This window comes from Lepeophtheirus salmonis, chromosome 5, assembly GCF_016086655.4.
Source record: "Lepeophtheirus salmonis chromosome 5, UVic_Lsal_1.4, whole genome shotgun sequence".
In the NCBI taxonomy this organism is placed as follows: domain Eukaryota; kingdom Metazoa; phylum Arthropoda; class Copepoda; order Siphonostomatoida; family Caligidae; genus Lepeophtheirus; species Lepeophtheirus salmonis.
In genome coordinates, this window is record NC_052135.2 from 7,297,175 (window position 1) to 7,314,282 (window position 17,108).

Genomic DNA, 17,108 nt, shown 5'->3' on the forward strand with positions numbered 1-17,108 from the left:
GAAAAAAATCTTTTCAAAATTTGTTTTCCCCTATTTTTCCATTAAAAAAATTATGACAAATTTTTTCCATGATTTTTTTTTTTAGCAACAAGTGGTGTAGCAAAAGTCAGCAGAACACTGCAAGTACGACACTTGTTCATGACGTTCGAGCCGAATATATTGGAAATTGCGCAAAATAAACTTAAAATCGAATAAAGTACGGTAAGGAAGATTTCAGAGATATTGGATCTGATCCGGACACATTTCCGGAAAAAGCAACAGATAATTGTCGATTAAGTCAACTTTATGAGCAGGGAACTGAAGGAACCCTTTGATAGTTACTACAATGCTTTGATATCTTTATTTCGAAGTGCAGAGCTCGAACAGGAAAACACGGATCAACGTTTAGTATCTAAAATTGTGCACAGATTCAGTGATTTGGAGCTAAGGGAGAGACTACTATACATAGGCCATATACTTGCATCGCAGGAAGTGTAGAGGAACAGGATATTTTGTTATAAGCTGCAAAATCTAAAAAGAAAATGAATGCAATCGAGTTGAAGGCATCACGAACCAGGAAGGCTCCGACTATTCATGCTATATTGAGGGCCGGAGATAAAATGATAACTCGAAGAATACTTCAGATTCCGGAGCTGATTGAATAGTTGCCACATCCATAGTTATCAAGGATTTTAGCTCTGTTCAAAGGCCTAATCAAATATAATGGCCCAGATGTAGGCCAAATTGGATACGGTACATTGAACATAATTGTGGAAGCAATGGTTGAGTTTGAAGATCAAGGAATATATGTCGAGGAAAGAGTTATCTTCTCACCAGATATAGATGGGATAGCACTTTCATGGTTCAAATCGAAAGAGTAGGGGATCTTATTCCCATGGTATCCAAGAATAAGATAAGTAGAAGAATGTATGCCGGAAGGTAAAATTCCATTAGACCCTACTTTAGAAGAAAGCGAGCGAATTCGAGTAGGATTGATAAATGAATATATGGACGTGTTTTCTACAGAAGAAGAACTAGAATGCATGAAGGGGGATCCAATTAAAATTTATTTAAAAGAAGAATATAAAGAATTTCCTATATGTACTCCAAGGACAATTCTATTTGCATTGAGAGATAAAGTAAAAGAAGAACAGGAACAAATTGTGAAGAAGAAGATAATCATAAGGGTTGATGAGCCAACCGAATAGTGCCATACAATGGTGGTTATTCCTACAATTAATGGTGGAGTTCAGATTTGTACAGACTTAACAAAATTAAAGAAAGATATAAAAATACCCATTTATCGAAGTAAGACTCCAAGAGGAATTTCCGTCCAGGAATTAAATATTTGAAGACAATGGACGCACGGCATGAGTTATTGCAAGTATTATTGGACAAACATAGTCAAAAATTAATCATATTCATGACACCGTGGGGCCATTTTATGTATCTACATGATCCAATAGGATTTGTAGCGACTGGAGATGAGTATTGTAGACGTGGAGATTATACCCTTATTGAAGTGGAACAAATGCAAAAAGTGCTGGATTACATCATCAGTTACGACGATAAATTTATTAATCATTATAATAGAAACAAAGATATCCTCGAGCGATGTAAAGAAAATAGAATAACGTTAAACTCTGATAAGGTTATATTTACAAGAGAGGAAATAAATTTTTGTGGTCATATTAGAAGGATTAGTGGTACAAGACCTGATCCAAGGAAGATGGCTGCATTTCAAAAGTTCCCTTCTCCAACAAACAGGACAGAATTGAGGGGATTTATGGGATGAGTAAATCTGTTGGAAGAATTCTCAATCGAGATAAGTAAAGCCATACTACATGGACAACTTTAGAAATTAAACGCATATATGTGGACAAGTGTTTATGAATAATCCTTTCAAAATATGAAGAAATGTAAATTTCACTGTAGGTAATCTGTAATTACTTTCAATATTTTCCACTAGTACCATCGATCCAAGTTAATGTTTTATATTTCCGTCCGTCAAAGTAAATTACTCATATAGTTTTATGGAAATTTGAGTACATGTGAGCTTCACAATTTTTTATGTTTGTCTGTAAACTTTTTGATGATCAATCATATCCTTTATATTTTGATGATCAATTATTCCAAAATCTTGAAGTACTGCATTATCAATCATAGCCGCAGCACGGTTAAAATTGCTGCCCGGTCACAAAGTTTCCTTAAGGCTGATAATTATTAGTTGAATTATTGTTTATATAATTCCTTACATATTTGTTTGCCCAAATTTCTTCATAATGAGACGTGCATGTACTTGTACAACTTGATGTTTCAGAAAACTCATTAATAAGATGAATTGGTTCAATGTTCTTTTCAACGAAATTATATTCTTTATCATATATCCAAGAAATAGAAAGGAAAAACAAAGAAACGACTTTTAAACAAACATTTATTTGAATTAACTAAACCTCGATTAAAAAATGACTTAATCCTTTATCACAATAAATAAAGAATTAAATATAATCAGATTTAATGTTTAAGAGGAAGACTGAAAAATATTACTTTTCAATTAACAAAGAGCTAATCGTTGGCCCATGTAGAACAAAAAGAAAACACTTATGAACTTAGTGGAACAAGTATAACTAGGATACAATCCACCCCAAAAAGGTTATTTTTTGAAACACACTATTGTACATATACAAGGTGCAGGCTTATCGCGGCTTTTGGGGGAAAAAAATCTGCTTTAAATTAAATTTGTGTTACACGGGGACTTTTTTAGTACTAAAACTCACAAAATGGGATAAATTATTTTTCAAAGTCCTCTTTTTACTATTTTTCCTTTATTTTTCAGTATGGTTAGGACATTAAAACATTTCACTCATCATAAATAATTTAAAATAATATATACCAGAGAAGATACTAGTAGAATAAATATAAAATTTAATCTTAATCGGGTATTTACTTTATGTTTAATCCATTCACTTTAATACTGTAAATTTTATATAATGGGAGTTTAATCAATATTTATTCTGCAACCTTTTTAATTGCAAGTTTGTATAATAAGCATAAGTTTAAGTATCGAATCAAATACTTATAGAACACTCCCCCCTCCTCCCCTAAATTATACACTTTTATTATTCAAAATTTATAGGCATATTATGAACAAACTCTTGAACTACAACAAAAAGTTCTTGTTTACCTCAATATATAGTGTTTTTTTATAATCCATAGCCATATTCATATGAGGAAAAAATACCACACAGTTTGGGAAGTCAGAATAATTCCAAGCACTGCGTTATGCGAAATTTACGGTTTTTGAAACAGTGTTATACGGGGACCTCCTGTATTATATGCATGAGGGAAGAAAAACGAGACTAACTTGATTTTATCTTTAATTTAATTAGAGTTGAAAAAGCAGTTACGTGGATATGCTACTATGTGTATAAATAAAGAGAAAGTTGTCGACAAATGATTTATTTATTGTTGAAAAGGCCAAAAATACTACATGATATGTAGAAAAAATATAGGCTAAAAATAATATGCTCAAACATTGGGATTACCATGTGACATACTTAAAATGTCACATGAAATGACCACAAAAAGGAAGAAAAAAAGTGGTTAAAAGGGTGCTCGAATAATACTATTAACAATACAATTCAAAGTATGCTCACAATGAAAAAAACTGTATGTACACTTGATTGTCCCATTTCCAGGTTGATATATAATTATGTAAATTGTGTGTATCTTTTAGCTTTTTTTTAATTGGTAATCTGAGGAATGACTTTTTTCCCTTAGACTACCGATTATATACAACAACTGATTAAACATTCGTGTGTACTCATAAAGGATTTTATACGGAGTTATAATTTTTAAGTCATGGTGGGACTCGGAGTGGAATTAGGGATTAAGATAAACGTAATTCAAGTACATGTATTTATTTATTTCATTCTCCCCCCCCCCCTCCTCTCTTGTCACATCCGATTTTAGCTTATCTAATAAAACTTTTGACAGCTAAGCTTTTCTCCTACAAAATTAAGAAAGTTATCATGGTGATTTTTGTTTGTTTATTTAACATGCTATTAATATCCCCCCTCCTCCCTCCCTTCATGAAGACATTTTTTGCAGGGTATTATTAAAAACTGACTTTGGCAAAGTTTGAGATCTCTCAATTCATTTTTAATGTGGTAAAGGCCATTTAAATTTCGAAAAGAATTAGCCATTTTTATGCCTCTTGTAACGTCCCAGATATGATTCATTGTGTCCAAAATTGTACTTTAATATTTTTGACTATTTGGTTTATCAGTAACATAATTATTAATTTAAGGGAAGTGTTGTGTTGGTCCTTTAGAGAAGATAAAATCGATCCCTTGTGACATTTTTGAGGGTTTTTTTTCTTCTTTTATTTAATTACTCTACTAAATATATAACTGAGTAAAAATAATTTATGTTTGTTTTATATTGCCTTATAATGAAAAAGTGAATAGTTTTTTCAAGATGACTGCAATTATCTTTATAAGATTTATGATATATCTTATTTGGCTAAATAAACCATCGATATTTGTATGAAAAATCCATGGACCGGTCCCAAGGACTGACAGGACTAGACCGAATATATAAGGACTTACACAACACTTTTTAAGGTGTCCAAGATGTGTTCAATGATTTGGGGCTTCCTTGTTTTTCAAACATAACTCGAGTTGAATTGAAATGATAGTTGCTGCACAAAAAGAAGAAACCCTTTCTTTGAAAAAACAGGGAAACGCCAAATCATTGAGCACCATTTCAAAAATGACCCAAGATGTCTCAAACGTTGTCAAGGTTAGTTTTTTTGTGTCTCCAGCAAAGCAGGTATTGGAACAGGGTGAAGACATATGAAACCGTAAACCAAACTGTCGAATACACACACATACATTTGTGTACAGAGAAAATCGTACGATTAATGTTTTTCCTTGGAAGTGAAAATTATAGGATTTCTGTCCTTAAAACTAAATTACCTTATGAAACAGATTGCATTTGTCTAATTGCATTCTATGACTAGCCCAAGAGCCATTACTTGATTATAAATTGTCTCTGAAGGATGAACCTTCGATCTATTTTGTTCATTTGATGTGTGGTCATTAAAGCTGTAAAAAGTAATTTTTAGTTGTTGGGGATCTGAACAGTGTTTTTTTTTTATAATGCTGATATAATTATTATTTCATTCTTGAGGAGAGAGCATCTAAGTATAAAGTAATCATGAATGAATGACGGAGACTAATACTGAGTATTTGTTGGGGAGATCTAAGTCTGCGTCCTTTTTGGGTTCAGAATATAATTTGGATCCATATAGTAGTAATTTATTCCTAACTCATGAGCTGAAAAGTCCCTTGCTTGAAAGATAGATCGCGCTATGTTTTTTTAATTCGTCTCACTTTCAGTGAATATCAACCTTCAAAGACAGATGTCAAAATTTCATGACAATTTGTTTGTTAGTTTGTGAGTTATTGTGCTAAGTGTGACGACGCTACTTTTGAAATTTCCAAAACAATGCATGAAAAACAATTTTGTGTTTTAATCTTAGATTGCTGGTTGATCGAAAAATTCCGTTTAAGCTAAGCAATGGCTTGAAAAGTGTAGGGACTCTGCTTCATCTATAAATAAAACAAATTAAAAAAAGACAACTTTGAAAGAAAAAAAAAAAACATGTTTTCTTTGTTCGGTCCTAGACTTTTCTGCCCATGTGCTAAATAATTATTAGGTACAGAGTGGAATTTGTGTATATTTTATATAGGTGTCATATATGTGGATATCTGATATAACGGAGCGTCATGACTCATGATAGCTAAGCAGCTCCCTTCCTAAACAATTTTCAAATTGTCAGGCTTGTTATATATTAAAAAACTTGAGTGATCATCTACAAATCGTACAAGTTAAGGATAACTGCTAGAATACTAAAATTGAGACAAAGTTTTTACTTATAATAAGTCTCTAAATCATAATATCCCCTGATTTGGATAAAACTAGGACAAGATTATATCGATAAACAGCTTTAGAAAAAAAAAAAGATGCAAGTACAAGGTCTATGAGTTAGGGAGATATAAGAGGTTTAATTAGTTAATATAGATAAAAAATTTAATAAAATTTTACAGTTAATGGTTTTTAGGGCTGTAATGATGATAAAGTTTAGCAAATCCTGTCATTTTAAACCAATTCACGTTTAACATTCATTCCTATAAATGGGTAAAGTTATAATTTATTTTTTTACACAAAAATAATTGTTTCAGATTATGGAATAGCTTTTGGAAAATAATATCATACCTAAGTCGAGATTATAGATAGATTCAGACATTACTTACTGTTCCATGGACTCGCAGCATGAGGAGTTGTACTCAGAATCAGAAAATTCAAAAGCAGAAGAACTTAGACTTGATCTGAAAACTGAACAGGTGGATTCAAATACAGCTCTGATAATGGGAATTTGACTCTTTTCTTTAGGTATATTTAGAATAAGTAATTAAATTTTTCTATGGAATATCAAGAGGATCTAGATGGAGATGCAAAATAATTAATAAGAATTATTAATATTGGTAGATACGAGTATAATATTAAAAATATATCTTAATATTTGGTTTCTTATATTGATTGTACTATGTAGGTTTTATTGATGATAATAACCTCGACGAAAATTGTAGTAATCTCATTCATCAGTAAACATTTAAGTAAAATATTTTTCTTGCCTCTGACGAGACTACAGATAAATCCAGATATTATTTATTTTCCCATGTACCCGGAGCATCATAACTTGAACTCAGAACCAGAAAGACCCGAAGCATGAGGACTCAAACTATACCTGAACACTGAAAAGATGGACTCAAATACAGCTCTGAATATTAAATCTCATAAATCTTTACTCCTTTCTTAAATTATAATTACTATTTAGAATGAGTAATTAATAATTATTTATGGAATATGAAGAGGATCCATAATGAAAACACAAAATAACTAATGAGAATTATGAATATAGGTAGATAGTATAGTATTATATCTTAATATTGGGTTTCTTATATTGATTGTACTATGTAGGTTTTATTTATGATTACCTTGACGTAAATGTGTGGTGGCATCATTCATTGGAACACATTTAAGTTGTGCGTACAAATTTCCCCATAAAAGAGGTTTTATATGCTTGAATGGATAAGGTTTTTGATTTATTGATTGTATCATTTTTTTTTTTTTATCCATACCATTGAGACTGAATTGAAGGGTTCAACGTAGTCATTGATCGTTTTCGTTCATCAGAATTAAGAAACTAAATTTTTGCTCTAGTGATATCGTAGTTTCGTCTAAGGCAAGAAGATTTCCTACAAGTGTTTTTTTAATCTATTGCAACAATACTTTACTTTAGGACTCCATTGACTTGGGAGGAGCGATGCTATGGTGAGAAGAAATGGGTTTTCCAGTATAAAATTCCAGATTTAAACAAGATTTGGATGGTTATCAATATGGACTGGGAAATGTTAATATCGGACATAAAAATAAAATATCAGGACTTGATTCAACTATATTCTTTGAATAAAGCTTAAAATTATTATGATGAATAAAACTTTTATTATGTTGTTGAAGTTCCATTTTTTTATAAGTTTGGCTCAAAAAATCACAAAGAACACATGACACAATTTTAAAAGCCTTGTCATAAATCTAGAATTTTCCACCTTCATTTTCGGCAAAAAAAATTAAAATTTATATAAATGTTATGCTATGTTATAAAATTGAATGTTATTTGATGTTAGAAAATTAAATATAATCGTTTTATCTATTTATTCATGTTAGATGCATAATATTTTGTTTAAAAAAACATAAAAAATCCTAAATCAGCCTCTGAGTCATGGAATTTTGCAGGGGAAGAAATTCGGTACCTTCCATCAACTTCACAGAATCATCGAATTATTTTAAAAAGGGGTTTAAGAAATTTTAACAAATATTTATCATAATTGTTAATTTGCATGTTTGCTATTATTTTTTTTTAAAGATGGCTATTTCGAATATTAGTTAAAATTCTACCCCGGAAAATTTAGTATAAACTATGATGTTTATTTATGTACTCTTTACGCCATTGCTCCGGTTTATTTACATATGTATGTTCTATATAATATATAAACCAAATAAAGAATGTTGAAAAAAAGAAATATATTTTTTTTTAAAACGTGTTAGAATTCATCATAAGAAAAGTAAGTAATATTGGAATTGTAGGTACAAAAATTTTAAAATGAATACATTGAAAAAAGTTTAAACTATTTATATAATATATGCATTATATTTTATACAAATGTAAATATTTTTTATTATTTCATCTAACATAAAGGAAGACTACAACCTATAAAATTAATTTTATTTTTAAATCCCGCATCATTTCTATTTAACTTTTAATCAAACTTCGGAAATTTTCATCACAATTATACATTTAAGCAGTTTGTGTGTTTTTTTTTGTTTTTTTTTGGTCTTGATGATGATAAAGCAATTTTTTTTTGACGTTCTACATAACATTGCGATTCATGGAAATGACAATTTTGTAATTAAGGGGCTAATATGATTTCATTATTTAGAAGATATGGTAATTATATATTGTAACATCAAAGATCCATATAGTCAACTCCTCTCATGCCTTTATTAAAAGAAATGTCATTTTAGGACACGAACAATCCCGGACTGGATCATTTTCTTCAAATTTGAAGATTTGGTAATTCATTCAACCTTAATATGAACTGAGTAAGATAATTGATTAATATTGTAACCATTCTTTGCTATACAACATTGGTTGGGAAGTTGTGATTATGGTAGGAAAGATTAGAAAAATAATAAAAATGTAGCAATTATTTTTGACACAAATACTAAAATTTGAAAGAACAGATTCTCTAAATACTTGCATCAAAGTTTGAACAGTTTATAACAATTCTATATACTATTGAAAATAAAAAGATTATTTTCAAAGAAAAATAACTTTTGTAGCTTAACAGTTGAACATTATATCAAAGCTAAAACAGAGGAGAAGGTACATATTAAAGTTAATTTTAAATTCAAATACAGGGATATCCTCATCGGCAAGCACATATCTCATTTCCTGGTGATAGTTGCTTCCATCAGAACATTGAAAAGTAACAATAATTCTTATAGACGCATCGACTATATTTGTCGAAATAAATTTAAATTTCAACAGCATCATACAAATGGAAAGAGAAAGATAATTGTCGTATGGTCCACTTTTTAAATTAAATTCATAATCTTAAATTTGCTATCAATTATATTTCAATATCAATGAAGTATTAGTTTTTAGGATACTTGAGTTTAATTAAATCATTAGATAACAATACATACTAAGAAAGTTGAAAAACTATACTGAAACTGAAAGAATGTGTACAATTAATTATTCCTTATGACTATATTTAGTTATTTTCCACAGTGATTTGTTCTTTAATGCCGAAAGCGACGAAGTTAAACGATCTTTTGTTATATTCAATTCCACACTGTCGCTAAGGAGTCTCTATATAGTATCTTCTATTTGATGAAGAAGGCTTATGATAATTGATGGCCATCGGAACAAATGACAGCCATACAGATTAGTAATTACAATACATATGGATTGAGTACATTTGGTCTTGGATTGAATGATAGAATTAATGATTTATTTCATTTTCCAAATAAATTTGTGTGAAACCAGACAATCTTCTTCGTTCCTCGCTGTAGTGCACTATGGAAAAGTGACCTCTTGAGAAAGGGAGACTTAGCTTCATATGCTTTACTACGACGTGGAAGGTCCTCAATGGGTTTGAATGACTTTAATAAAATGAAGACCTTGTCAAATTGTAGAATCAAAAATGTAGATTGCTGAAACAGACTCGGAGAAGACTCAGGATTCCAATTCTTTGAAATAAAGGACGATATAGAGTTGTGAGATGAGAGTCTGACCCAGGAATTTTCTTCACTTTAATAGTGGAAATAAGGTTTCTTAATGTCCCAAAACCAGGAATAGATGAGGAGGATGGATGACTGAATCAAAAAAGAAATAGACATCGACGCCTGACACGAATTATCGTAGAGATATTAAGCAAAGTCAAATTCTGTAATAATTCCATTTTTTACTTGTCTCTGACTAAGACTAGAGTTTAGGATCGACTTCAAAGTAATTCCTGCCAATGTTTTTACTATATATTATGGATTAAGATTTGACTTTACTTCCTTTCCAACCCTCTCAGGGCTGCTCACAGCTGATTTGAGCTGCTTTTCTCCAACCCATTCTTCAAATTGTCAAAGTTACCAGGTTAATTTCGGTTTCGATTTATTTATTATATCGGTGTATAGCATTTTGGACATCTTTGGTAACAATTATATAATGTCGTCAATTATCAGATCTTACACACCGAATTGTTTAGTTATCAAAATATTTATAATGATAAGCAGTCAAATTTGCTCTCCCTGGACTGGTTATGAGTTTGGTTTCATTATTTATGGGATTTTAACCATTTATAGAACCAATGACTTAACTAAACCGTTGGTTTTAATTGACACATAAATTGTAATAATAATATTTATGATAATGAATATTACACGTGAATTGGTTTTAAATCACAAGATTTATTTAACTTTCTATGCATTACCCCAACTAAAAACCATTACATGTGAAAATTTATTATGGCTCTCATATCTCCTAAGCTCATAAATCTACCACTCTAATTTTTTATTTTTTAAAGTGAGATATTTTGTTTTGATAAAAGTTTCACTAAAATCAAAGGATAAGATGTTTGAGATATGTAAGATAAAAAAGGTTGTCAAGGTCAACCATAATTTTTATATAACAGAATAAAAAAATTGTTAGAAGTGTTTTTTTTACAAAACTTAATAGCTATAAAATCATGTATTATATAAATCTATAAGATAAGTGGTTTACAAATTACAAACGAAAATGCAAGGGTCTTTCAGAGGTGTCTTAATCAAATTAATTATAAAAGAAGAGATCAGAACTCAGAGCTGTATTGAGTTATAGATATAAAATTTATTTTTCAATAATAGTTTATTTGAGATATCAAATTTTATTCCACTCGAAGGGGGGGGGGAATATAAGAATTGAAAATTTTCCAAGAAATTACCCAGATTGTTAGTGACAGATCAGTTTTTCACTTCCATGAATTGAATTTCACACGTATGTCCTTATACCGGTATTCAAATTCCTGATGCCTCGTACCTCTCTGAATGTTTTTTTAATACTGAAGAAGTTCAAAGTGAAATTATAAATATGTGTTGCTCTTTATCCACTGGACCAGACAAAATCAACACCTTATTAATTTATTTAATCATGATTTTTTTTTTCGTTGTACTAATGCTATACGTTATTTTAAAATTACTTTTACTAAGAATAATAATTTTTACATTTTATAAGCACTAAATATAAGTTGATCTTTATAGGCTTTGATATTTATCGCCGCTGGTGGAATACCTTGTCACTCTTAAGAAGTTAGGAACAAATGCGATTCGACTTTTTATTAATGGAGAGCAACTGGGTAAAATTGGAGGACAACTTTTACTTCAGATCTATTGTGATTATGTTCAAGAGACTACGAAAACGTCATCAAACTTTGTTTGATCAAGAAAAATATCCTTTTGCCGCGGACAGACAATCTATTGGAAGGTGGATATCTACAAACAGTTATTTTGATTGTAATATTTGTTTATGCAGAAAGTACTCAAGATGGACAAAACAAATAATACGTAAAACCCCATTTTTACCTGTCTATGTTTGCACTTGTTTCTTTTTTTTTAATATAATATAAATAATTCATTATCATATCATTTTTAGGAGTTCTTCTGCGCTTAGCCTCGAACAATTCATTCAAATAAAAAATTTAAAATCAAATTAGTATAAATTAAAGTTTTTAGAAGTAGATACTCTTTTTTTTTAATGATAGAATAATTACTAAAGGGTTTTACATTAAAACTCGTCCGGGAGAGGCAATTTGTTCTGTTGGACGGGAAAGTACAATGTAAATGGTATTGTTATAAATAGTGTGTATTTTTAGCAGGCCTGCTTTTTGAAATGGTTAATCTGAAGAATGAATTTTCTTTTCCTTAGCTGTTGTCATGATTATTTCACTCCTGAGTAGTGAATTTCCTTTTTAATACATTCATTTGAATTTAATAAAACCTGATTGAATATTTGGTTGTGATCGTAAAAGATGAAAAGTAACCTTGATGGTTTATTGCAGAGTTTTAATTGTAAGTCCTTATTGGACTCAGACTCGAATCAAAGATCGACATCGTAGTAACTCTTGCCAATATCCTTGTTTATTTCCTTCTCCCCTCCTCCCCTGTCACAGCTGATTGTAGATTATCTAATAAAACTTCATGACAGCTAAGCTACTTTCCTCCAAAACATTCTTCAAATTGTCAGGGTTACCATGTTTATTTTTAGATTTTGTTTTAACATCCCCCAAATATCCACCATTTTCATCACTATTTTATGCTGTCCGAACGCATAGAGGGCCCAATTCATGCAAAATAAGTATATTTTACATGATATATATTTGCATTATTGTATAATCATTGAACTCTACTTTATTTTAACAAATTTAGATGGAACACCATTATTTTCTGCTTTTAACTCAACATTATCATTCAACAAATCCTAAAATCAGTTAATTATACATTGGTAATTGTCATAACAACTCCCTCTAAAGCACTGTTTACACCAAACCTTTCAAAACTGTAGGTCAGGTGTATTTTTTGTAGGACAGGTAAAATGTTTTAAAAGTTAATGTAAAACCCTCACTTAATCTTCATATGAATACTGTTGGCTATAAAAAATCGAAAATGCTATTACTTTCTAAACAATGCCCATAAACATGTATTTTTTTTTATTTAAATTGCATTTTCTTATGATTGTATGACCCCTCATAAAATATAGCCCCAGCCCCATATTTGAAACTTGCAAACAATTTTGCAGATATTGATTTTATTTCTTTTAGACTACAATTAAATTTTTCAGTTAATAAAAGTAAGCTCAAACTATTAAAAGGGTTGTGTGCCACAATCAAAATTTATCTAATGGAACTGGAGTTTTATGAAGAAAACAAAAAAAAAAACAACACACAATCGGTTCGTAGACCTACAATAAAAATGTAGGGTCCTTTTTTTCTTTTTCGAGCACATTATAGCATGGAAAATCTTCCTTGAATGACTTCCTTTCGCTGTGAAATCTAGAATTTAAGTTTTCCCACAGACAAGACTTCGTAGAAGTAGTTTGGTTTTTGTGCAATTTGTACTCTTACAAAACACCGCTGTATTTCTTTGTGACGGTGGCACTATAGGAACTTTGGTCCCCAACTTTTGTATAATTTTATATTGATATAAATAAAAAGATGGAGTCTGGCCCAAAAAAAATTAAAATGTTAGAATCATAGATTTTTTTTTCAATAAAAAATTTACTAAACATGCTTAACATCATTTAATAATAATATGAAAATCAAGAGGGAAAGGGAAAATTAATATTTTCTAGTTTGAAATAACCGCCCTTAATTATAGCCCAGCTTCTCATTTATCTCCTTCGAACATAAAGGGTTGATAAACAACTTTCGAAAATAATTGCTAAATATACGTAAAAGTTACAAATATTTTCTAACATAAAATAAGATTATTGATTCAAATTTTATCCCTTTCAAAATATTATAACTCCAAAATTATTCAAAATTTTATCAAATCAAAAAAAAAAAATTATTTAACATTCTGGCAAAATGGGCAAAAAATTCCAACAGCTAAGTATCCCCCCCAAATGGCGTCACCATGTTATAATTTGCAAACCTCTCCCCCCCCTCCTTACTTGAAAATGCATTCCAGCACCAGTAGCACTTTTTTTATCCGAATTCAAAAAGTTTCGCGTCTACAGGAGGAAGAAATCTGCTTAATCTGAACTGGTAAAGAATGACATGCGTTGTGATGTAAATCTTGTGTATTTTCTAGCTGGCCCATTTTGTTGGAAATGGGTAATCTGAAGACTTAATTTTATTTCCCTCAGCTGTTGTCATTATTAAGTAACTCCTAAGGAGTGAACTTCCTTTCCTTACTATATTAAAATTATATTCAAAAACAAATTGAACATTCGTCAAAGGACGGAGAGTAACGTTGAGGATTTGTTACGTAGTTATAATTGTAAGTCATTGTTGGACTCAGAGTAGAATTGAGGATCGATATTGGAGTAACTCTTGCCAATGTACTTGTTGATTTCCTTCTCTCCCTCCTCTCTTTTCAGAGCTGATATTAGTTTATATAATGAAACGTCATGACCACTAAGCTGTTCTCCTCCAGAACATTCTTCAAATGTCACCATGTTCATTTTTGCTTTCTTTTTTATTAACATGTCCAAAATACACACAATTTTTATCACTACTGTTGTATCTAATTGGAATCTTAATATTACTAAATAGATAAGGGAAAAAATTCAGCTTGTGGTGTAGCACTAAAAAAGTGTAAATAAACTCCAAAAATTCAAATAGAAAATTCTCGAAAACCAGATTAGTTGTTAAAAAACGAAGTATACATAGATTTTTAATCAATGTAGAGGGTTCTACCCGATATGGTCTTTCAAATAAAATCTACCAATTTATTATTATTTTACTGTAAAGATCAATTTGGTCTACTTTAGCCGACATTTGCGGTACACCCAAAGGGTTATAAGAACAATTTTTTCATATAAATTCACCCTAATTCGTCAAAGAATACAAATATAATTCATACTTCATTTTGACACAAATCATTATAGTTAGCTTTGGTGTTGATAGACCACGTATTAAAATTTTAATAAAGTTACATTCAGTATGGAACCCCAGTCAAGAATAGGGCCAAAATCAATCCCTTAGTGAAGTGTCATTTCTTATTTATTTTGTCCAGTCCAGTCTTAGGATCGGTCCTATGAGTCCTTGGGACCGGTCCTTAAGATTGTCGGACTGTCAATACTAAAACTGATTAAAAAAGAAGAAATAAAGTTGAGTGAGGTCATGAAGGACCGAATTTTATCAGTTTTAGGACTGATATGCAGGGCTGACTGAGTTGGATCGTACTAAGAGTGACCTGGACTAGATTGCAGTCCTAAATAAGGACAACAATAATATTAACTGCCCTCAAAACCGATCATTGGTGTACATATTATACATATATGCATGTACCAAGTCAAGAAGGAAATTGCAAAAAAAAATATTTTGAATATGTAAAGAACTACCTTGCTTATATTCAAAAGGTAAAATAATTATGTATCGAATTATGCAAATGTACATTCATAAAAAAATAATAAAATATACCCTAATGTAATTTTAGACAAAATAGAGATCTGCAGGAACAGAACAAAATGTACATAAGCGGTATCTATAAGAAGATAAGTCTAATTCTATGGTAAATCTAAAAAAAGTCCGTCTATAAGATATCCAAAAGGAAATATGAATATATTTAAATATCAAAAGAATCTGATTACCTATGTAAATAGCACTCATGGGCTTGACCAAGAAAGCAATGACAAGGTTTGAAAAGCACAAATTAAAAAGGAGGAAATTATTTGTGGATCCACGAATAGACTCTTCCTGACGTAGTGTTGTCACAACCAAGAGATTAAAAACAATGCCAAAGAAGCTTAGACCCATTTCCAACATGACAATCGTAACACACTCAAAGTTACCAGAGGTGGTCATGACTAATGAACACGCAAATGTAGAACTGGGGTATAATATTAATATTAATTGCTGAGAGAAAGAGAGAAACTAGCACCACTGGATGATGGGGTTGTCCTGAGTGAACTGTTTGTTAAGAAGGAAAGAATTCAATTCATCCCTTTTCTTGTAGGTTTTTATATTAGATATTGTTATTGTTAATCGTAGGAGTTCAAAATTCTCTTAGTTTATGCTCCTCTTAACCATGCGACCATACCCAGTGTCGTTCCTCCCTCTTCTTCTCCACATTTAATATAGGGTACTCCTCTTAGTTATTTGCGCTCAAGAAAGGATTACAGTAGCACAAAAAAATATATATCTTTCAAAAATAGTAAGTTTTCTATATACTCGTAGGTATAGATAGAGATTCAAAAAACGTAAACCCAGTTAGAGATAGGACGGATCTAGGACCCGAATACGAAGTACTCGGATTTGGTATAAGTCAACTTGTATTATCCTAAATGATCCGATACACGAAACGGCTTCGAGGGCCCGAACTTTTAAGGATCAGTTATCAACTATTATTAAATAATAGTTCCATATCATGGACAACGCACTCGGTAAAATGGCATTCTCTTAAACTTAATGTGCGTAGCTTCGCTCCCCAGTCATTCCTAGTGAAAGAAATATAATTTATGTATATGGACTTCACACAAGATTCCTGGATTAGATGGAGTAACTGTAATACTAAAATCTTTGCTTCGGAATATATCATCGATGCAGTAGTATTGCACTCCATGGACTTGGTTGCTGTACAAAGAATTATATGGAGTAAATCAACTGTTTTGATTTCTATAGCGCAATAAATATCATCCGCCAAAATGCAAACAAGAAATCATTCTTTAATAACCTCCAAAAACAACTGAGAGAGCTGGAAACGATTGCTATTATTGAGGACGTTCTTATATTTCATGATATGATTACAAATCGATTCTGAATACTGGAATAATCTATTAACCTCTACAGAGATCAGCAAAGTGGCATCTTCCACGGACTCCTTAGTATCTGAAATTTAATTCTTTGTCTTGAAAAGTTTTGAAATTTACTGTTGCATCTTATCACTTATAAAGAGATTAGATCTTCCTCAAACATGGGAGATATGGATTATGCGTTCCTTAAAAGGTATCAATGACGGTCAGAAGTTCACCTCACAATTTCAGATATCAACTAGGTTGATTAGTTTTTCTCTATATTGCAAAGGCTGGGGAAGAATATATACATGCTTTTGTTTCCAGTCATTTTTTGAAAATTATAAAGGATTTTATGTTACTTAATTCCAAGTATATTTTAGATTTTGAGGCAAGATATTGGGAAGCATTTTTTCTGTTTAGTATTCCGTCTAACAGGAAGCAGTTTACGATTGAGGAAAAAACCATTGATGGGGCGTCAGTTATTATAAAGCTTTTATTGTTCAACAGCTCACAG

General features: G+C 30.8%; 1 protein-coding gene across 1 annotated transcript in view; it reads right to left on the reverse strand.

Moving 5' to 3' along the window:
- The window catches only part of LOC121118473 (uncharacterized), a 113,669-nt gene extending 97,869 nt beyond the window's left edge, over positions 1–15,800 (reverse strand). The window contains exon 1 of the mRNA XM_040713054.2: positions 15,452–15,800. Coding sequence (XP_040568988.1) covers positions 15,452–15,665 — 214 coding nt within the window. The 5' untranslated portion in view covers positions 15,666–15,800. The remainder of the gene's footprint in view (positions 1–15,451) is intronic.
- Between the last annotated feature and the right edge of the window lie 1,308 nt (positions 15,801–17,108).